This window comes from Syngnathus leptorhynchus, chromosome 7 (assembly GCF_054491065.1).
Source record: "Syngnathus leptorhynchus isolate UIUO chromosome 7, UIUO_Slep, whole genome shotgun sequence".
Lineage (NCBI taxonomy): Eukaryota > Metazoa > Chordata > Actinopteri > Syngnathiformes > Syngnathidae > Syngnathus > Syngnathus leptorhynchus.
In genome coordinates, this window is record NC_141201.1 from 583,294 (window position 1) to 605,311 (window position 22,018).

At 48.9% G+C, this 22,018-nt stretch overlaps 5 protein-coding genes and 1 long non-coding RNA gene across 6 annotated transcripts; 1 reads left to right on the forward strand and 5 right to left on the reverse strand.

Moving 5' to 3' along the window:
* Window positions 1–702: 702 nt before the first annotated feature.
* On the reverse strand, window positions 703–11,824 carry LOC147053954 (glutamate receptor ionotropic, kainate 1). The gene is made up of 15 exons (XM_085916898.1): window positions 10,950–11,824; window positions 6,368–6,535; window positions 6,029–6,286; window positions 5,772–5,953; window positions 5,546–5,599; window positions 5,272–5,445; window positions 4,813–4,956; window positions 4,187–4,294; window positions 3,551–3,664; window positions 3,185–3,388; window positions 2,895–3,118; window positions 2,489–2,607; window positions 2,206–2,423; window positions 1,825–2,050; window positions 703–1,722 (listed from the first exon to the last, which is right to left on the reverse strand). Exons 1-15 carry the CDS (start codon window positions 11,032–11,034, stop codon window positions 1,433–1,435), a joined length of 2,568 nt encoding a protein of 855 aa, XP_085773024.1. The 5' UTR covers window positions 11,035–11,824; the 3' UTR covers window positions 703–1,432.
* Window positions 11,800–21,656, forward strand: LOC147053955 (uncharacterized). The gene is made up of 3 exons (XR_015066737.1): window positions 11,800–12,187; window positions 12,343–12,418; window positions 21,119–21,656. It is a non-coding gene; the product is annotated as an uncharacterized LOC147053955 (long non-coding RNA).
* On the reverse strand, window positions 11,902–13,624 carry LOC147053956 (claudin-8-like). The gene has a single exon (XM_085916894.1). It carries the CDS (start codon window positions 13,552–13,554, stop codon window positions 12,568–12,570), a length of 987 nt encoding a protein of 328 aa, XP_085773020.1. The 5' UTR covers window positions 13,555–13,624; the 3' UTR covers window positions 11,902–12,567.
* Window positions 14,482–16,110, reverse strand: cldn8.1 (claudin 8.1). Its single transcript, XM_085916896.1, has one exon. The coding sequence runs from the start codon at window positions 15,492–15,494 to the stop codon at window positions 14,712–14,714; it is 783 nt and encodes a 260-aa protein (XP_085773022.1). The 5' UTR covers window positions 15,495–16,110; the 3' UTR covers window positions 14,482–14,711.
* On the reverse strand, window positions 16,213–17,494 carry LOC147053958 (claudin-8-like). The gene has a single exon (XM_085916895.1). The coding sequence runs from the start codon at window positions 17,432–17,434 to the stop codon at window positions 16,487–16,489; it is 948 nt and encodes a 315-aa protein (XP_085773021.1). The 5' UTR covers window positions 17,435–17,494; the 3' UTR covers window positions 16,213–16,486.
* Window positions 18,059–20,536, reverse strand: LOC147053959 (claudin-4-like). Its single transcript, XM_085916897.1, has one exon. It carries the CDS (start codon window positions 19,330–19,332, stop codon window positions 18,646–18,648), a length of 687 nt encoding a protein of 228 aa, XP_085773023.1. The 5' UTR covers window positions 19,333–20,536; the 3' UTR covers window positions 18,059–18,645.
* Window positions 21,657–22,018: the final 362 nt, after the last annotated feature.

The following is a 22,018-nucleotide window of genomic DNA, read 5'->3' on the forward strand; positions in this document are numbered from 1 at the left end:
TTACAATTACACCAGCGATTATCCCTCTGAAAGGCAAGCGAGCCAGGATTAGGAAACAGGGGGATTAGAAATTAATTAAAACATCTGGAGTTTTGTCCACTTGCTAAGTCGCACAACATATACGTGCTAATAGAACGCACGAGTAGGTTGCGATTCCCTGCCCAGCCGGAACCGGCTGCAAAATTGCCAGTAGCGCCGTAGTGGCAAAAAAAGAAAATCGCTTTTGTTTCGTGATCCGCAACAAAATGGGACTCCTATCTCAGCGGGGTCTGAGTGCCACCACACAATGCTTGACTGTCATTCCCAACATAAGGTCCTTGACCTTTTTGTGACACAACATTAATCGTATAAGCTGTTAAGCGACTGTATCCTGATTACATGGTCTCCATGAACTTCATTTTCGGGGCGAGTATTCCGCTGACAGGATTATGGAAAGGAGGGTCGTAACACTGAAATCTGCCAGACGAGTCAAAGACACCGGAGGACGTGTCCACCCTCCAGCTAGCAAAGCCGGCTAGCAAAACTAGCGAGAACGCCGATCCCTTGATACTTGAGATTATCCAACGGTAGCAAACGACCAGATTGATGGGAAAAATGTTTTAGTCGCTCCGTCAGTCGAGTCAAAGCGCTCATCTCGGTTCAGATGTAGCCGTAAAAAGTAAGCGCCGCTAGTTAGCAGAAAATGACAAGGGGCCTAAAGTTAAAAGCAAAACCACAAAATCAGATCATCAGTACTGTGTGCTAATGTTTTCCTCGTCTTTATTATCTTGCTCAATGTCTCAAACACTGCCTGCCCCCCTGCTCTTTTGGAGAGTCAAAGTACCAGTGAGCTCAAATCTGACATTTAATCAGCAGTTAATAGAAAATAATTGGCTTGGATACAGCAGAGTGGTTTGATGGTCGTAATGGCCTCAAGGAAGCCTCAGGCATGCCAAAAGTAAGACATAGCTTACATTGCAGTGATGTAAGATGTGAAATCATGGTTTGGAGCGTCATTTGAAATGGCAGCAAAAGGGGACAAAATCTTTAAGAAAGTCAACACAGCAATACCAAACAAGCAGCCATCAAAGGGTTCCAAAGGATGTGGTGTTTTCACCTTCGCTCGAGAGAGAGAGAGAAAAAAAAAACACAAACTCGGTAGATACAACAAAGTCGAAAAGAACATTCACTGAAACAATGTTTTGAAATACATATACACACCGTTTTGTTTGAAATATGCAAATGCTCTCCAAATTTGACCTCACATTGTCTGTCCATTTTGTCTTCTTCTTTGTTTTGCATCAAAACACAAAGGCCGTGACGGTAAAGCGTCATGATGTCTATTATTCCCTCAAAGGACTTGAGCTTTCCATCGAAACTACAGAAATGACTAAACTTGAAAAGTTTTGATTGTAACAATGCAGTTGGACCCATTTCGAGCGCTCGGAGCGCGTCAATACTTATTGTGCCACTCGCACTGGCCGACGCTCACCTCCTCGATGTCCAGGTTTTTCCTGGATTTGTAAATAAACTCTCCGATAGCCACAAAGACGGAGAGGACCAGGCCGGCCGCCAGCACGATGAAGATCCCGCCGATGTTCTCCACGCCGAGAGCGCTGGCCTCTTTGCTGTCCTCCTCGGGGCAGCCGTTGCCCCGCCACCACTTCTCCTTCATCATGTGCAGCTTGCCTTCTTCCTGAAGCTGCAGGATGGCGATGGTCACTTTGTCTCTGTAAGGGGAGCCTGCGGAAGAAAAGGCAAAGCTCAGTAGCCATTCATCCACTTCACCCCACCCGTGCAATTCTTGACCCAACAAGCCCCCAAAACGGTCCGCAAGTCGGGTACCTATTGGCGTTCCCACGCCGTAACCCTTGGAATCGATCAGACCCCCGATCTGCGTGAGGTTGCAGTTGCGCTGGCTGATGTACTCGATGCTGGTGGACTCCATGAGGAGAGCGTAGTCAGTGGTGAGGACCCTCTGGATGCCCTCGCGGTTGTTCTTCACCAAGGCGGTGTTTTTCCGGCTGCTCATGAAGGCCCACATCTTCTCGTAGGTGGAGATCTTGGATTTCTGTTGGGGTGAGAGCAAGCGCATAGCTCGCCGTCCTCGATGGTCAAAGACATGTTTCGCGGACCATTGTGTCCAGAAAACGTAACGGACCATTAGCTTGCAAACCTGTAAAACGTCCCCCAATATTTTCAATTTTGTATGGCCGGCTTTCTTACCTTGAAAAAGGTCATGGTGGAGCCGTCTCTGACGGCGCCGTACTCTATTTTGGTTTGCTTGGCCAAGTCGTCGGCGGAGTCGATGGGCGAATCCATTCTCTCCACCGTCAGAAAGGCAGCCAAGTTGGCAGTGTAGGAGGATATAATGATCAGCGTGAAGAACCACCAGATCCCGCCCACGATCCTGGTGGACAGGGCCTTGGGCATCAGCTCGGAACCTAAAAGACAAGCGTGACGGTTCCTTAGTGAAACGCCGCACGCCCGTCGCAATGACGAAGCGTACCTTGCTGCATGAGTGCCCCGACGCCGAACCACACGCTGTTGATGAGGGTGAAATTGTTTTCCACCACGTCTGAGTCGGGGTTGCAGGGGTGAGGATTGTACCACTCGTACGGCGTGAACCTGGAGAGACGAATAGTCACAATTTAAGGACCTCGATCCGAGGGTCATTCCAAAGGTGCTTAAGATCACTTGGCTGATTGCTAATCGGAAACCGGCCCGAACCTTATCCCTTGGTAATCGGAAACCAGCCTGATCCTTATCCCCTATCGTTGGATGATATGCTTTTCTGGGTGGGCACTGCCCCTGCGGCCTGCCCCTTTGGCTCCGCCATTTTTTTTTTTTTTTTTTTAGATATAACAATATCTCTGTAGCAGCCAAGTGCCAAGAAGCCAATCAGAGAGCATTACCTGGCAATAACAAAGAGCACGCAGCTGACGCCGAGGCAGGCCAGCAGCACGTACATCCAGATATCAGGCGACAGCGGGTTGAGGAAGGAGAAAACGCCCGGGTTGGTGCCGTTGGGCTTGTGGTAGAGAATGCTGATGCCCAGCGTCATGAAGGGCTTGGAGAAGTCAATCACCTTCTCCCTCACGTAGGTGATGGTGAGGGGGGCCACGGCCAAGTCGGCGACCTGCCGTCACAAAAGTCTTCGGATTGTGGCAATTCGGGGCTCTTCCTCTCTAAAATGCGCACTTACGTGGTCAATGAGCTCGCGCACCATGCCGTTCCACTCCCCTTTGTCGTTCTGAGCGCCGTACTTGCCGTCGGTCACCAGCTTGACCTCGTAGGAGAAGCCCAGGATGTTGGAGAGCTCCTTGAGGAGGTCCAGGCAGTATCCCTCAAAGCGGTCGTTTCCGTACAGCGGCTTGTCCGACTTCTTGTGCATGACGTAGGGATTTTCCTGGAAAAAAAATTCATCTTCCTCAATTATGCTAGCCACTGGTTTTCCGGTGCTCTTTCTTAAACGCCGTCAAGCCGCGGTCGATGGGAAAAGTAGTCATTGTTGTCAAGAAAGTATGCTCAAGTGATATTTATAGGAGCTAGGTATTTTTTTTTAGCGTACCAGAATGGTGGTGACGATGAGGGTCCTGTTGGCCATGGAGTCGGTGACGTTTGTACCCGAGTCCTTGTTGTTTTCTGTTAAATTAAGGCCGGTCTGGGAGTTCCACACGCCGATCTGGAAACGACACCACGTCACCGTGACAATCGAGGCGGGCTCCAAAGTTTGGCACAAGCGACACGAAAGGGAAAACGCTCAAAGCACAACAGACGCCGACACGTTTGGAGAGGGCAAAGGAGAAAAATCACACGGCCAGAGTGGATTAGGATTTCTTTCGTGTGCAGCTAAAGTACAGACCTTTTTCCATACTTTATTCAAGCGATTGTTGCCTGCGATTATCTTGCGGAAAACAGTCAAGAAAAAACAACAACTTTTAAATGGCTGGCATCGGACAACGGCAAAAGCAAGTGGAAAGCTAAACATGACCAAAAAAGAAAAGAAACTCATTGTGGATTTAAGAGAGACATATTCAAGCCATATATTGGGACAACAGAAGCAGCAAACTTAGCAGAAGGAGATTCTCTTCTTTCACCTGCAAAAAAAAAAGCTTCACTACCTTGTTCAGTTGTTTAGTCATCAGTAGTTGAACATGAATCACCAAAAAGCTGAGAACATCTAAATTGGGGTGGGTGGCTTCACCTTCTCCAAGCCGTCCTCCTTCAGGCTGATCACGTCCAAATCAAAATCTTTGCGCAGGCCGTCTGTCTTGTTAATGACGATTTGGCCCGTCAGGCCGTTCCACTGCACCTGCGCCAATGAACGGCAATTATTTCTGCTTCAAACTTTCCGATGGCAAAACGCCAGATTCCGGCAAAATTCACAATAAACAAATACTATTAGGAGAGAATGAATAATTGATGCATTGGGGCCAGACGCCGAGACAATTGCTGCGCTCTAATGGCCACGTCTGCATTGCCAGTGTTTAGTAGATGATGATGATGATGATGCAAATGGAGCAGGCAGGCAAGGCAAGGCAAGGCAAGGCAAGGCAAGGCCCGGGTCTGAGTGCGTCACGGTTCAGCGGGACGGGAGCTCGCAAATGCAATCAAATCAGCCCACTTGGACTAATCTGAGCATTGCTCACAAAAGCCCAAATGGTGATTTTTAACTTCCTGCAAGCACATCATTCTTGTGCCAATTGGCCATTTGAGATGTGGGGCAAGTTTTCATCACGCATCGGTGTCAAAGTCAAGGCCCGGGGGCCAGATACGGCCCGCCACATCATTCGTAAAAGTCCAAATTGTCTTGACTTTTCCTTCACTCACGTCTTTGAGCATGTTCATGAAGCGTGCTCCGAAGCGCCAGGGCTTGTGGCGGTGGCACTGAAGCGAGCTGACGGTGATCTGGGCGGCGCGCTGCGAGGCCGCCGCCACCATGTAGACGGCGTCGTACATCAGAGACGCTTCCGTCTGCAACGGCACGCAAACAAACGCAACTCACTGGCCGGTGCTCCAAACACAGTGGCATCGCTACCTTTTTTTTTTTTTGATCAGAAGCTCTAATGAATTCTTTCCTAAAATAAACCTCAGTGTTTTCTCTCAGAGGTTCTGCCTTGATTATATATTTTTTGGGGCAGCCTCCCTTTTTCAGACTTCAGTACAGTGCACAAGCAATATTAGCATGTGATGTGGATGAATTTTGTTTAGCGGAGCCAGATCTGTAAATAGCTTTTAACGACCCTCATTAAAACGGATAAACAAGTAAGGCGTTGTATTTCTTCTTACCGTCATCATGCCTTCCATCATTCCCGTCTCGGCTTTGGAGGGGGCCTGCAGCCGCTCCGTGGCCCAGCGCTCCACCACCGAGGCCACCTTGGGGTTGTCGATGTTGAGCAGCCGGAAGCCCGTCATGTTGACGCCGCTGTAGCGGTACGGCTCCAGGTCCAGCGCAAACAGGTCCTGAATCAGATCACATCAGATGAGTTGAGTAGCTTATTTGGAGACACCCGATTGTCAGCGAGCCGACTGCTGTGGATTATTTTGCGGCTTGCCTGCTTACCAGCGTGGTGAAGAAAAAGTGGTAATATTCCGTCATCATCCCCATGGACAGGATCTGCAAAGGATTCAAAGGCGTTACAAGCAAATGTGGCCGGCCGCTTGCAATTCATTTTCAAGGCACAAAAATCGGAATGATCTGCTAGTAAAGGAAGATTTCGAATAGAAAGCCCCAAAAAACGTCTCCATTAAAAAGAGCTTTCTCTGCCATCCCTTTGTTTCGGGTTCACCTGCTTGAGGACGTCGGCCGACGTTTGGTAGGAGCAGTCGAAGATGACGTAAAACTCCTTGCCCTTCTTCATCTCCTTGAGCAGCGGCCGGGCGTCTTTGCTTCCCAGCGGCAGCTGTCGGATCTTGATTTTGATGCTGTATCTGGACGGAGCCTTGATCAGCTCTTGCAAGCGAATCAGGCCTTCAATGCAAAAACGTCATAGTTAGCTCAGGTCGGACGCGGCAAAGGGCCGGCCAGGTTTTGTTGACCACCGACCCGTGGCGTCCTCGTAGACCACGGTGACCGTCTTCCACTTGTAGTACTGCACGATGTCCAGCACGGCTCGACTTATGGAGGTGTACTCGGGATAGAGGTTAATGTAGAAACTGTCTCGGTTGTCCACGGACGGATGCTTCCAGCGCGTCTGGACGTGAGGGACTTCCAGGGCGTTGCAGATGGACTGGACGGCGCTCACCGACGAGCTGTGCGACGGTCCGAACACGGCCCCCACGCCCAACGCCAACTGGTCGCAGGCTGTGGGGGGGGGGGAATCAAGGAGTCAATTGACCAAATGGAAAAATCTCCATGAGTATTTTCCCGTCAAGACTTGCCAACCTCTTCTGGAGGCCTCGAAGCTGTCGAAGAGATTTATTCTCTGGACGTCGTAGGTCAACGTGGTGTTTGGCATGAGGGTCCGGTTCCTGTTGATGTTGGTGACTGCAAACTTAAAGGCCAGCTCCTCTACGCTGATGGGCTCGGTCTCCAGCGTCTCAAAGATGCCGCCTGGGGCCACAGCGCAAAAACGAAAGCGTCAAACGGGGCCCAGACCAGGCCAGAGGCTTTTATCTCCAGACTTTTTCGTCTGGGCAATTTGGCCCAAATCATTCAGCCCTTTCTGCAGCCTCGCAATTGCGAATATGACATAATGTTGCGCAGATGTCCTTGGGTCACGAGTACCAAAGCGGATTTCATCCCATTCAGAGAAGAGCTTCACCTCGGCCAACCTTGTCCTCTTTACATGGCCTACATTCTTACTAATGCGGCTTTTGGGAAAAGCCCGTTCCAAGACGCGCAGGTTGCTCGCTTCAGCTTCTCTGCAAACGTCTTTGTCCGAAGCTCCAAATCTTGACCCCTCCGACTCCCATTCCATTCGTTGTTGCGTGTGACCGCTCCCACCGTAGCGCAGCCCTCCCTCGCTACTTTGCAAAATGTTACACTGGCAACAAGTGCAAAAAAAAAGAAAAAGCTTTGAGTCGTTTCTTTTCCCTAAATGCCTGTGTCAAGACCCTTTTTCAAACTGAGAGCTCCTCGGCTTTTGAAAATGGCCAAGCAGCTGCTAGCAGGTCCCGGTAAAATACTTCCTAATTCTGCACACAACTAATTCATGCATCAATCAAGCATAGTTTTCAAGCGCACACACACATATTTGCTCTAACTTCTCGCTTCCAAACAGATGGTCTGTTTTGTGCACGGGGGCCAAAATAGCCCCCTCCCTTCCTCCAGCTATGTCGATTTTGTGATTTACATCTCGGTAGTCGACCTCTAATCACACAAACGCAAAATCGTGTGCTAGCGCCCGCCGCATGAATAATCTCCAAAGCGCTGGCGACGCTCGAAGGGAATACAAGAGGGGAAGCGGACTCATTTGTATTTTGGCTTTCTTGGCGTTGTGAAAAAGGGAACACCGAATACAGTGACTGATATTAGGATTGTGGTGTACTGATGGAAAATTATTTGGAGAAAAATACTTCAAGCAAAGGATTAAAATACATGAAAATAAATCATCAGTTGTTATTGGTTAGTTCCTTTTGAAAACAAAAATAAGTTATATGCTTCTGTTATTTTGATTAGATGTACAGAACAGGCCACAATGTACATGAATAAGTACCAATATGAAACCGCATTCATAAGTAAGTGAAGAAGAAGTTAAGAAAGAAGTTTCTTTCTGTTCCGTGCCGAATAGTGTCATTTCTACACAACTGATTTATGTTCTGTAATGTATCTATATTTTTCCTGGTTATATGCGCAAAGCGACCTGGACTCACTCAATCAATCGAAACGTAACACTGCTGTTTTGTTGTTGTCTATGGAATACCTTTACAATAAGGTTAAAAAGAAAAAAAAATACTCATATGCAATTTGATACAATTCAATGACAATTGAAAATTCCATTTCAATTCATTTATAGATACACACAATTAAATGGACTCAAGGTTGAAATTGCATAAAATGCGAATAAAATAATAATGATAAATGAATTGTCAGTCCTTATCAATCTCTTTCAACATTTTCTTTTCTTTTTGACCAATTAATGAGCATTTTCTAATGAATTATGTACCATGAGCCCTCGTGAGTATTTAGTAAGAGTTCCTGGAGGAACATGAACATCTCTTCCCCCACATGGCTTTTTGTATGAGCCAAACCAAATTGCTGGGGCCAATTAGACCCACCGCAGCATCCGGTTGGCACGGCAACATGCGCGCGCCGGCCGGCATATACGGCCATTTTTCAGAGCGTCCAATCATGTTGTTGATTTGCACCTTCCCGGCCTTCCCGCTAATGGCTGTTTGCTTGCGTATAATTCGGCATAAACTGTGACTCATCCACACAACTCAAACTGAGCGAGTAGGGACACGAACGACATTGCTCTTTGTGTTTGGAAGACATTTCCAAAAAAATCTCAGATTCCAATCCTAGATCCTATTCATCACTTGCAATGTTGGGTAAATAAAGCCAGTCGGCTTTGTAGTGGAACAGCGCTGCAATGACAAAACGCGGAGGCGCCAGCCATCTCTGCGTTGTCCCGCCTGATACTTATCTCCTCCCGGCTAGCTCCCTTCTTCAAAATCCAAGCAACCGTTGGGGTTCATTAAGCACCCAAGCATCGAGGGTGGCCATAAATGATTTACCGCGTACTAACCAGGCCACAAAACAAGACACAACAAGCTTGATTATGGAGGCGGGCGGGCGGGCGGGCGGCTTGGCAGCTCATTCGAACGCAACTTCATTCGCTAATTATATCAGCGGATTCATCTGTCTGTCCTGCTCCAATTTTGAAGGAAAAAAAATGAAGCTGCACTCCATGCAGAACAAAGCTGAATTGATCTGAATTTGAATTTGTTGCATATTCCGTTTGCGGGCCGACAAATAGGTCAGCGTGCTTTAAACTACAACGGCCAACTGCTTTTGAAATTTTGTCTGTCTGCGGCGAAACTTTGACCACTCGGCAAGAAGACACGTTTTCACCTGAATGGAAACGAGTGAGCGAGTGAGTCGTGGGTTCTGTCGCTATGTTATTAGGTCAGACGGTGCCGCGGGCCGGGCGATGCATGCTGGGAGGTCAGCGCAAAAAAAGCGCCGCAGGGAGAGCGCCGTCACGCCGTCGCCGCGCTTCCGCCTTCACACGAACATCCGCAGCAAGATTCTTTTGCATTCCCGTTTTGGAAAAAACGCTAGTGAGCTAAAGGCGCTACGTGTATCCCAAGATTAGAGCAGATTTTGTTGGGGCTTCTTGTTTTTGGCTCCGGTAATCCTGGATTTATTGAGCCATTTGTGTTTTTTTTTGTCTGAGGATCCAGTTTGCAGATCTGTGGTGAAAAACTTGCGTGAGCTCACCAACGGCGCTCTCCCGAAGGCCCGCCCGTCTTTTACAACGGCGTAGTGTGTTGCCTTTTTTGCTCCCAGGCCGAGCCGTCCGAGATGGCCGGACGCCAGGCCGAGAATGAATGAAGCTCCCGAGGCCCGTTTGATGTGCGCCACTGAGCTCTCTTTGTTCTGACGCTGACACACGCAGCGTGAAAATGAGGATTATGTTTTGGTGGCCGGACGCGTTATCAAACGCTCGGATGCCGCCGCTGCCGACGACCTGCGAACTTTCTGCCTAAAGACGATTAGCGTCTGTTGTTTCGGGATTTCTGATTATTATGGATTGCGTCTCGGGCGGACGGCGACACCCGCTAATTGGAAGGAGCGCCGCAGCATATGGGCCGGATTAGCGCGGGATGAAAATGACAAACGAGGCGGCCGGAGCCGTCCATGATTGAGACGGATTAACCACACGGGGAGGTGACCCGTTAGCCAGAGCCTTGACCGTGAGATTAACATTTCTCCATGTCAGGGTTAGCCGGTGTTGTTAGTGGAAAGTGTGCAGAGATGATGATCACAAAAGATGATCACAAAGATGATCACAGTTTGTGGCGGAGTTTACCTTCACTTGAGCCTCAGCTAAATCACAATGGAAACTGAGTCTTTCACACCAATCGAGTGTGAATCTGGGATTCAATGGAAGGATAATTGTAGGTGACACATTTTAAATCATAATGGGAGTCTGTGTTTGAATGAAGTGCTTTTCTCACTGGTTGCATCAGATGTAAAAGAGCTAATTGCACGGTCACCATCCAAAGGGCTGGCTCGTTATTCCGTAGCTGCCGTCGTATCTATTTCCCGTGGCCGCGGGCCAAAAGGCCAGCGAGCGAGCGAGCGAGTGACGCCTTGACGGGTGCTACGTTGGCGCTGCATGTGGACGGGCGGAGCAGGGCCAAAGTCTGGCAGCCCGACACCAGAGTGGATTAACATCATTTCAATCTTCTGGCCATGATTATTGTCATGAACATGATTTGGAAGAAATGCAGAAAACGGGAATAATCCAGTCCAATTTGTGAACATAATAATCGAGGAGTACTGTTCATTAGAAAAAAAAAGTCAAACCCAAATGGAATAAATGAATAAATGCTCCAAAGCAAATCATGTTGCCGGTATTTCTAGTCAAATATGATTCATTTTGTATGCAAAAAAAACCCCAACAAAGTCTTTATGAGGCATTTTTAAGCCACGGTGCGAAGAAATAACTTGTATAGAAATAACAAATCCAGACTTGGTGTTTTTTTGGTCACCTCACTCAAAGTGGGCCAGAGTCAAAATATTAACAACGGCTGTCAGTTGTGCATAACTATACCAAGTTGTTCTTTGAAATGGATTGAATTTATGTCTCATTTTTTGACAAAATTGTTTACACATTTCAGTCAATTGTTTGGAATTTAGAAATAAATTCAATAATTGTATATTGTCTTTATTATTTGTCATTCATTTGTTGAAACAATATGAAGCAACAATGTAAAGTATGTCTTAAAAATGCGAGCTTCAATGAATTGATTTCAAATGCAAACGGGCCGAGTCAGTCAGTCAGTCAGTCACTCACCAATCCTGAGGACCTGCTGCCAACTGAGCCACAAGTCTGCTAGCAAGTAGAGCAGCGACAAGAGCAGCCCTCTCCTCTTCGCCATGGTCCTCCCTGGAGGCTCCACTCGAGCATGGATGTCACTTGGTCATGCCGACACTTTGCCAGTCCTCGCTCGCATCCTTCAGCGTCACCATCAAGTGGCCCCTGAGCCGCATCGTCTTCTCACTCATTGTGACGAGGAAGGAAGAAAGAAAGAAAGAAAGAAAACTCCAAATTGTCTGTTAAAATCCTTCGTGCGTGACACGGCTGTTGTTTTCCATGCTCACCGTGCACATAGCATCTTTTTTTTTTTTCTTTCTTTCCCGGCGCGCGCTTGAATTGAAGGGTGCGACTGTGGAGGAGGACCGCTGAGATGCTCCGCGCTGTCAAGGCACCATAGAGAGCAAATACCGTTTCCGGATTTCAAAATAAAACCTAGCCTTTGTAAAAGTGCTCAACCCAAGGCTGGCCAAATTGATGTCAAGTGGCCTGGGCCAGTGTGTTCGTGGCTTAATAAGATATCAAGGACGACAGTGACATTTCTTCCTCTTTTGGATGCAAATAATTGCAGGTAGAGTTGGAAAAGGGTCACGTTTTTGTTTTTTTTCCCCTCCTCCAACTCATTTGATTAATCTGCAATCTGTGATCTTGACACCATTTTAAATGGACATACATTTCCAACATATTCATGTTTTAACGTGCTGATATAGTGTTGGCTCGATGCAATGCATTCTTCGTATAGCGCCGTCACAAAGGCGATTCTCGACACATTTATTCTGAAACAAAGAATTCTTCATTTCCGTCTTGGGTTCCGCTGCTTGTCGGCAAGTGGATGGTGTTCGGGGCCGAGCCGTTCTTTCCCTCCCTCTTTCCCTCCTTCCCTTCCTCCCTCCCTCCCGTGCCCAATCGAGGGCACCGGCGAGCTGGCTGATCCGCAAACATGGATACGTCGTGAAGATTAACTTCAAATCTGCCAGCGGTCGACCTCGACCACGTCTTTGCTTGGGTACACCGAGGAACGCTGATTAAATCTTGGCCACGCTGCCGATGAGGAAGGCAAATGTAATCTTGGCAACTGCTGCTTGCTGCCTTGAAGATTAAGCGTGCTTCTCAAACTTGGAGCCCAGTGGGCTGTAAACTCCTCCTTCGTCTATCTTTCTGACATCGGAAAACATCACTCGTGACCCTGCTGCCTTTTGTCATGTCCATTTCGACAGGTGAGGGAAGGGGGGAACAGCGGCATCATATTTGCGCCTCCTCGGGTCGAAAGTTTCCAAATCCACAAAATGACATTATTTCGCCAAAGCGGCTGTTAAAATGTCTGTTCTATGTATTCGAAAATAAACGCACAATGTGTTTATTCGTTCTACAGGACGTGACAGCTGCTTAAAGAAAGGCAAGGCAAGACGAGACGACGGTTTCCTCCTGTGATTTGGCGCCGTCTTCTGGTGAGTACTAGCACTGCAGATGATACAGATTTCAAATCATAAGAATAATGATCAAGTTTATTTCTCGATGAGTTTGATTAGTTTAAAACATTTCCATCAAAACAACACGATTTCTTTTTTTTTTTTTTTTTTTCAACTTGTACTTTTGTTCAGATGTACATTGCTTGGCTGCTCCCGCCGTACGATGTCGGTTCAATTCTGGACGATTTGTATTGAATGAAAACGGGCGTTTGAGGCGTCGGGTGGTAGCTGGGCGAATAGGACACGGTGGGGTTGTACCCGAGTGTGTACGGGCCGCTGTTCTGGCTCATGTACAAGGAGTTGATGGGCGCGTATATGCTCCCCACCGGGTTCGAGTGCCTCAGAGACGAATGTTGATACGATCCGGCCGATCTTTCAGTTGAGTCGTAGAGCGTGACTTCGCCCGGTGCGAATTGAGGAATGATGAGATGGGGTCCGGCGGGGCCTTGCTGCCGGAAGGGCTCGGATGTCGCGCTGGGAAGACTCCGGACGGACCGGTAGGCCATCAGAGCGTCCCGGTGGCGGTAGATGTCCACGGAGCGTTTGTCTGAGAGGCGCACGGCGCAGATGAACAATAAGCCGGAAGCAAAGAGAAAGGCGCCCGTCACCCAGCCGATGTAAAGCGCCTCTCCCAGCTCCCGTCTCTGGGCGTCAATCAGCAGCGGGTCGTAGAAGTCCCGGATGATGACGTGGCCCGTCCAAGACACGGGGATGAAGACGCAGAGGGACGCCAGCAGCTGCGTGCCGCCCGCCACCGACAAAATGGCCGATTTGACTCTGCGGTTATCGCGGAAGCAGGATGTGCAGCGTAGTCCCCAGGTGGCCACCGTGAGCCCCAGTCCCGACAAGGCCAGGGAGCAGCACATGAGGCCCCTGGAGGCCTGCAGCTCGGCGGGCAGGAACAAGAGCGAGTCGTACACCTTGCACTGCATCCGGATGTTGGCTTGCCTGTAGCAGTTCATCCACAAGCCCTCCCAGCGCGTCTCCATCACCACGATGTTTTCCCCGATGAACGCCGTCACCTTCCACATGGGCATCCCGGTGGCGGCGGCCGCTCCGATCAGCCCCAGCAGGCCCACGCACGCGGCGGCGAGCTCGCAAATTCCTTGGACCATGGCTCCCAAACGGGGAAGGAACTAAACGGCAGATGCCATCCCGCCTATCCTGTCAGCGACGTGCCCGAGACTCAACTGATGCGTTTGTGGACGCTCACTTGAAGCTTGTTGTGGGAAAAATGCCGGGCAGGCTCCCCATTGGCTCGGACGGATGAGGGTGCCTCGGGATCACTGCTTGTTTTGGCTTTAGCTTTATGCTGGTACATCTACCGCAGCAACTTTGCAAACTATACCGGCAATCGGTCGGACCTCATTTAGAAGTCGAGTTTATTTGTATAGCCCTAAATCACAAGCAAGCCTAAATTTAGACTGGAGTTCCTCAGGGAAATGTTGGAGGTTCTCTCTCATTTTGGCTCAAATGTTGCCAGAATAAAACAACGCTTTGACGCAGTCAGTAGAAAATAAATAAATGGGATTTTTTTTTCCCCACGAGCAACGACCAGGATATGTTTTTTTTTTTTTTACTTTCCAAAAGAGGTCACCATTGGACTCTTTGTTGTATCTTCTTTCAAAGCAGATTTCAGTCACATGACCGCGCCGCGCTCTCTTGGTAAACACAAAAGCATCCACACCTTTAACAAGCAGTCCTTCGCTCGCTTGCTCTCGTCACTACGACTCGGTGGAGGCCGATGGCCTCGCTCAAACGTAAACACTCTGAGGAAATGAGTTTACAAAATAAAACAAATCTATTATAAGCATGTGTACATGTACGCAGAAGCTAAACTAAAGGCAAAGTGGATTGCCGCTTTCTTCTTCGAGGACACTCGATTAGGTACACCTGCACGGTCTAATCATTGGCACCGTGAACCGACGGGACCATTGATTCATTTGATTTTAGTCTGTATAGAGTCACACTTGCAATTAAATGCTATCAACAGTTCAAGTACGGAACGGGTCAACGATAACTGCGCTTCATCACCAAGAAAAGGCGATGGAACATTTTTGCTCACTTTATTCAGGAACATTGGAGAGATCAAATACAAGAAACACATCTTTGTTTGCTATGTCATTGAAATGTGCAAGCAATTTGAACTAACAACACACAAAATACTCTTCTATTTAAAAAAAAAAAAAAAAAAAAAGTTAGAGAATGTAGTCACTGAAATGTTTTTTTTTTTTGGTATGACATGAAATGTATAAGAAGTTAGTGTCAGCGTTCAGAGATAGGCCACCCCGCTGCGTACGGACGGGTACCTGGACTGATAGCTGTAGCTGCTGGAAGGGTGTCGGGACAGGACGGGCTGGGTCTGGACCTGGGGCAGCAGGACCAGCTGCTGAGGCTGCAGCGGCTGGACGGCCTGCGGAGGAGGGTACGCCACGTAGCCGGAGTTGCCGGAGTAGACGTAGCTCCTGGCCGCGTCTTTGCCCTCCTCCGAGCGCACGTTGCAGCAGGCGAAGACGCAACCCCCGGCCAACAGGAAGGCGCTGGCCACCCAGCCGATGTAGAGGGCCTCGCCCAGCTCCCGCCGCTGGGCGTCGATCAGCAAGGGGTTGTAGAAGTCCCGGATGATGACGTGGCCCGTCCACGACACGGGGATCAGAACGCAGACGCACGCCGCTATGATCATGGACCCGGCCACCACCAGCACCGTCCGCTTGGCTCGGTCGTTGTCGCGGATGCACGAGGTGCACTGCAGCCCCAGCAGGCTGACGAGGAGGCCCAGGCCGGCCAGGGCCACGGAGCAGCACATCAGCCCCCGAGCCGCCTGCAGGTCCGGCGGCAAGGCCAGCAGCGAGTCGTACACCTTGCACTGCATCCGGATGTCGGCCTGCTTGAAGCAGTTCATCCACAGGCCTTCGTAGCGGGTCTCGAACACGATGATGTTCTCGCCGATGAAGGCCGTGACCCGCCACATGGGCATGCCGGTGCTGGCCGCCGCCCCGATCAGCCCGACGACGGTCAGAACGAGAGCCAGCAGCTCCAGCGCCGAGTTGGCCATCTCGTCCCGTTACGGAAAGGAGTTTGAGTTTGGGACATCGCTGCATCCCGGCGGGCGGAGAGAGAGGGAGGGAGGGAAGGAAGGAGGAAGTTCACCTGTTGTGGGTGGGATTTGCAAGGCGTCGCTAGGAGACAGACTCCCCTCGGGCCGCTTCTGGCTTTGTGCAGCAAACAGGAGCTTGTTTGCTCAACGCTCTCAGTTTACACCTTCTGGCCATTCCACAGAGGTGTTCATTTACCAGGCCGCAGCGCAGTCAAGCAGTTGTGGCTGCCAAGCCACCGGCGTCAAATTCCGGTCCCCGAGGAGCGCCTGATTCAAATGATGGGCTTTTGGCCACATAGAGCCCGAACATTTGAAACAGAATCAACCCTTCATATTGATTGAAACGACCAATGAGTTGCTGGTCGAAGGCCGATAGATACCGAGGGCTTCCTCTCTGAGCGGGCCTGACAGAATTCTTGCTTTTTGCATTTACAATGTATCTCAGAAGCATTTCTAGATGTGATCTTTTACCTCCACTGGATCAGAACCAGTAGCATTCTAGCTCAGATTGAACTTGTCACACGGGCTGGACGTTTCTGTTGTCTCCTTTGTCCTCGTGTCACTTTTGTCTGGTGGCTGGATCTGTGACAATGTTCCGGTTTGACCGGTTGAGCCGCGTAGCCGATGACAAGCAGAGAGATAACAACACCGGCACGGAAAACAAAATCCACAGGGACCCGTTTTTTTCTCCATTTATTAAGCACGGCGGTGGGCCCTTGAAATCAAAATCATCTATTTACACTTCATCAAGCCTCAGCAGCCAAGCCAAAATAAAAATCAAGAATAAAAACTAAAAATTCAAGAATATCGTATCTGTGAAAACAAATTCACAATCTGTACAATGGTTGATTTATGGTTGCTCGATAGAACACATTTAAAAAAACAATACGATCCCCACAAAAAAACTAATCCTTTTTTTCATTGCTTTGTGTCTCTGTGAAATTTTGGGCCTACCCGACCCCCGTGTAGGCCACAGAGCCCGGCGGGGGAGCGGAGTAGGCGGGCTGGTAGGAGTACGCGGGCTGGTAGTTGACGGGCGGCTGGTACGCCGAGCCGGGCCCGTACGCCGAGCCGGGCTGGTAGACGTACGAGGCGGGGTTGTAGATGACCCTCTCCTCGGGCTTCTGGGTGCGCGGGGCGTGGCGAGTCAGCAGGATGACGCCGGCGGCGAAGAGCAAGGCCGACGTCACCCAGCCGATGTAGAGCGCCTCGCCCAGCTCCCGGCGCTGGGCGTCCAGCAGCAGCGGGTTGTAGAACTCCTGGATGATCCTGTGGCCCGTCCAGGACACGGGGATCAGCGTGGTGACGCAGGCCAGCAGAAAGAGCGAGCCGCCCACCACCAGCACGATGTGTTTGGTGCGGGCGCGGTAGTCCACCACCTTGGTGCACTTCATCCCCACGGCCGACACGATGAGCGCGAAGGAGGTGATGGCCACCGAGGCGCACATGAGCCCGCGGGCCGCCTGCAGGTCGGGCGGCAGGAAGAGCAGCGAGTCGTACACCTTGCACTGCATCCGGATGTTGGCCTGCCTGTAGCAGTTCATCCACAGGCCCTCCCAACGCGTCTCCATCACGATGATGTTCTCCTCGATGAAGGCCGTCACCCTCCACATGGGCAGGCCCGTCACGGCCGCCACGCCGATCAGCCCGATGAAGCCGATGACCAGCGCGATCACCTCGCAGCAATAGGCGTACTTGCGCTTTCTCCTCTCGATGATCTTCTTCTCCTCGTACAGGGTGTCCTTGTAGTCGCTGTAGTCCGAGTAGGGCGCCGTGTAGGGCGCCGTGTAGGCCCCCGTGTAGGCCCCCGTGTAAGCCGGCCGCTTCTCGTCGTAGTAGGAGGCGGCGTAAGACAGCGGCGGCTTGGAGTAACCGCTGTAGGCGGTGTAGGAGGCCATTTGCTGGAGCACACTGGCGGCTCTCTCGCGAGTGCCCAGACGAGTCTGAGGAGCTCGACCCACCAGGCGAGGAGCTTATACGCCCGCAGAAATGCTAACGACGTCGTCGAGCAGGTCCGGCCGCTTGGAATGCCGATCAAAGCGCCCGATCAAAAGCGTCAACAGGAAACTGGATTGCGTTTGGCAAAGCCAAACAATCACAAGCGCTGATTTGCTTGCTGCAAAGGAGTTTGAACAAAACTTCTTCAGACCCAGCGGGAAGGAAAATTGAATGGAGATTCACAATAGCCTTAACTTTGCTCGAAATACAAAGATGGCACGTGACCGAGTTTCATATTTTGATTTGATCTTTGACAAACTGAATTTTCAACAAAAAAAGAAGTCAGATGCTAAAGCTATGATCTGAAACAATAAAGTGTCATCACTCTGTTCCTGTTACAAAAAAACCATTGAAGTGTGTGAAAGTTGAGCCGCTGAAAAGGTGTGAAGCAGCTAAACTCCAGCAGTACACCCGCATGCCGCACTCAAAGTCCTCAGCCTTTTTATCTGGAGAAGCGTTTAGCCTGTCAGCTAAGTAGGAGGTAAAAAAATAAATAAAAAAAAAACCCCATCAACATCACTGAATCAGAAAAGAGCTGTTTAATTTTTGACTTGACAACACACATTCACATTAGTGCAAACATAATTGGGACATTTTATTCGGTTGAATGATGAACACATTGGCACATACACAGTAACATTAGTCACTTTACTCTTTTAAAATAATACACAAGTCACACTGACAAAAATAAAATTAAATATATACATTTTTTTTGCCTTAACCATTTCATGATACTGGCCACCTCTAAAATAATTTATAATGATTTTAAAATATAATACAATCAATATTTGTTTTTGTTTTTTGTGCTTTCAAAATGATTTTGGAAGGTGATGATGTCATTTGATGATCTGTTTACCTGTGTTACTCCACCATTTGTGTTCCAAGCATTACAGCATTAGTCTGACCCTCAACTTTAATTGTGATGTTTAATGAATAACTTGCAGCCTCTTTTAAAAGTTTTTTTTTTTTTTTTATCCTTTTAAGTTTTCTTTCCACTTTTTGTCCACAAGTCAAACTCTGCTGAGCGACCACTGGCATCTCAACTGGTATCTCAGGTCGGCACCGCAAGAGGCCTTGCGCGGGCTTGGCATACGCTGCCGCGACCCCGGCATCACACGTACTCGTGATGCTTGTGGAAGCTGGACGGCGCCCGGCTGCTGCGTACGCTGCCGCCCCTGGCGCTCGGCAGGTAGGAGCCCGCCACATAGGGGACGGCAGCGTACTCCTTGGAGCGCCGCCTGGCGTAGTTGAACAGCAGGAGGCAGCCGGTGGCCAGCAGGATGGCGCAGGTACCCCAGCCCAGGAAGAGCGAGGCCCCCAGCTCCCGCTTGCGCGAATCCACCACCACCGGATTGTAGAAGTTGCGGATGACCGTGTGCGCCACCCAGCACACCGGGATCAGCGTCAGCAGGCAGGACAGCAAAAACAAGCAGCCGGCCAAGGCCGCGGTGATGTTCTTGGCCCGGGCGTTGTCCTGGCAGCAGGTGCTCTTCTGCATGGAGAAACCGGCCACGATCAAGGCTATCACCACCACCACGATGGAGACCACCATTAGACCCCGCGCCGCCTGCAGCTCCACGGGCAGGATGAGCAGCGAGTCGTACACCTTGCACTGCATCTTGATGTCGGCCTGGTTGTAGCAGTTCATCCACAGGCCCTCCCACAGCACCTCCATCACGATCAGGTTGGCGCCGATGAAGGCCGACACGCGCCACATGGGCATGGCCGTGGCCGCCACCACGCCGAACAGGCCCAGGAAGCCCAGGACCATGGCCACGATGTCCAGCTTGGCCTTCATGCCGCAGCCTTGTTTCTCTGGAAATGGAGCCGAGGCTGGGCCGCTGCCTTCTTTTACTCGCTGCTGGATGATATCGCCACGCGTGTAATGTCATCCGTCTGGTTTTAGCTACACGCCAAGTGCACCTGCCTCTTCCGCGACACAGATTGTAAAACCAAAACTAGATGAGTCCAACGTTTGTTTTGACCAAGGTCCACTTCAAATGTTCAGGATCGACATGAACGTCAAAAATTGAAAACAATTCAAAACATTATTCCAAGCCAAGTCACTATAATATCACAATATCACAACATTAACTAACTTTTTTTTTCTTGCTGGGACAGTTTTGAATAATGACTCAATTAAAATGCATTGCTAAAAAAATAAATAATAAAGGGAAATGTGCTTTCAGCAGTTAGCAAACATATTTTTCAAGGTTGTGTTAAACATATAATCATATCAATATAATATCTAGTATTGGGGGGAGGCTCGGTTGCAGTTTCCGCCAGTTCTGAGTTCCTCCCCCACGTGCTCCTCCTTTTGATGTCTTGGATGCCCTGGCTACAGAGGCGTTGCTACACTAAAGGAAGGGAGATAGTGGCTGTAGTAACGCTGATTAGAAAAGGAATGTAGTGTAGTGTGAATTGATCTTCTCGACCCCCACATTGGGAGTGCAGAGTCTGCTTTCTTCCCCCAACCAGTTGTCCTCTCCACAGGTGGCCGACTCCTGCTAAGTTTAACTTCTTAGTAAACTAACACATAATAATAATAATAATAATAATATCTAACCTTACTTAAACCTTTCAGCACATATTAAGTAAATGTAAGGTAACTGATAAACAGTTCCTTAAACGAACATTGAGTAAATATGGGATAACTTTAATGTGACTTCTTCAAACTGTATATAACCAATTTTGATCATCTACAATCTATGAATCAAAGCTACAGTTAACTAAAAGGAATGAAGTCCCTTTAAACTGACAAAGAACATTTCGCCTATGCAAAGAAGCTCTGCTCATTGTCATTGAAGACTTCTTACAAAACAAACACAAAAGTAACATAAGGACAGGAAGGAAACATAAGGCTGACGGGGATCAAAAGACATTCCTTGAACCAAATAGAAAGCATTTAGTTTAAAGGAGAGTCGTAAACTCATAAAAATAAGGCCTCCTGATCTGGCAGGCCAAGGCTTCCCCCGAGATTATTCCAACAGATAACACCTCGAGGTCGGAGAACAAAGAACAATACCACGTCCAGGTGGTTGGGCTTCGAGAGGAAAACCCCCAACTCCTGACCACAGTGATGACACCTCGACGGGGAGGAGATGACCATCGACCAATCATCACACAATATTTTGCATGCTTTAATATTCATATTGTGTTTCTTTAAAACTGGGCAACCCGGAAGAATGTGTCGTCTTTTGGTGGTCACAGAAACGCACGAGTTTTAGTGTGAGGGACCCGGGACCCAGGCCTGTATTAGAGCACTTTGTTAGGAATAAACATTTGGTAAATTTGGTCTGATTGATCTACTGGTCTTCTCTTTGACAGAACGAACTCGCAAAATTGTTAGGTGCGCCAGTGTGTGGATTAGGACATAGAAACTTGTGTTAAAGTTGATCGTAATTTGGAGTCAGATCAATAGCTAAAATCCGTATCCTAACAATAACAAGCAGTTTTTAAAAAGTAAAGGCTTAAACCATGAAAGTTTAATACAATTAAACTTGGGAGCAACATATGGATGTTTTTTTGTTGTATGTTTTTTATGAGTCCAGATAACAACATGTCATTTTGTGTTTCCTCATCAGAGTCAACTGAAAAGCAAAGTAAAAGAATGAAAGTGGCTGGGCCGGAACAGAAACCCCAACGCTGGTCGGACCGGTTTGCAGAGTGATACCGGCAATAGCGTGGTGACATCACTTCAGTCACGTGCTGGGAGGCACTGAGGTTAAAGTGAACTGAATCTTTCGAATCAGTTCACTCAATAGATTCGTTCAAACGAATCGTTCAACGAATCGTCACTCACACACACGCACACACACACACTGATCCTTGTTTTTTTAAAAAATTTTTTAGATAAATAATCAAAAATCATGGTCAAAGCTTCACGGAAAGTGAAAAGTGCCACACCCACCCTCACCCCCACTTTGTTATTGGCTCTTGGATCTGTGACGTCTCTCGGACACTCTATTAGGTACACCGCCATTTTCAGGCGTGTTCGCGAAGATTCACGAGTGAGTGACAGACAGCGTTGCTGCTATGCCAGCCGACGCACGTTATGCCGACATTGATGTTTCAATTTTCTATTTGTTAAATTGTATTATACCGAATGTGTTTGTGTTTCAATAAAAGGTTGAAAAAAAAAACGTGAAAGTGAGACGTTTGATCTGTTTGATCTGTGACGTCATTCGGACACTCCATTAGGTCACCGCCATTTTCAGGTGTACCTAATAACAGGCCACTTCATTAGGGAAAAATCACGGTCAAAGCTTAGCTGAAAGTGAAAAGTGCCACACCCGCCCTCACCCCCACTTTCCGATTGGCTGGTCGAGCTGTGACGTCACTCACGGACACTCCATTAGGTACGCCGCCATTTTCAGGTGTACCTAATAACAGGCCACTTCATTAGGGAAAGTCATGGTCAAAGCTTAAGTGAAAGTGAAAAGTGCCACACCCAAACAACCCCCCACTTTCTGATTGGCTGGTCG

Excerpts from the sequence above, each read along its gene's own strand:
- cldn8.1 (XM_085916896.1), bottom strand. The coding sequence starts at position 15,494 with ATGGCCAACTCGGCGCTGGAGCTGCTGGCTCTCGTTCTGACCGTCGTC.
- LOC147053954 (XM_085916898.1), bottom strand. The coding sequence starts at position 11,034 with ATGGCGAAGAGGAGAGGGCTGCTCTTGTCGCTGCTCTACTTGCTAGCA. Across the intron at positions 4,957-5,271 it reads TGATGGAAGGCATGATGACG|ACGGAAGCGTCTCTGATGTA; the intron begins GTAAGAAGAAAT and ends GTGCCGTTGCAG. Across the intron at positions 3,665-4,186 it reads AGGAGGACGGCTTGGAGAAG|ATCGGCGTGTGGAACTCCCA; the intron begins GTGAAGCCACCC and ends TGTCGTTTCCAG.
- LOC147053956 (XM_085916894.1), bottom strand. The coding sequence starts at position 13,554 with ATGGTCCAAGGAATTTGCGAGCTCGCCGCCGCGTGCGTGGGCCTGCTG.
- LOC147053958 (XM_085916895.1), bottom strand. The coding sequence starts at position 17,434 with ATGGCCTCCTACACCGCCTACAGCGGTTACTCCAAGCCGCCGCTGTCT.
- LOC147053959 (XM_085916897.1), bottom strand. The coding sequence starts at position 19,332 with ATGAAGGCCAAGCTGGACATCGTGGCCATGGTCCTGGGCTTCCTGGGC.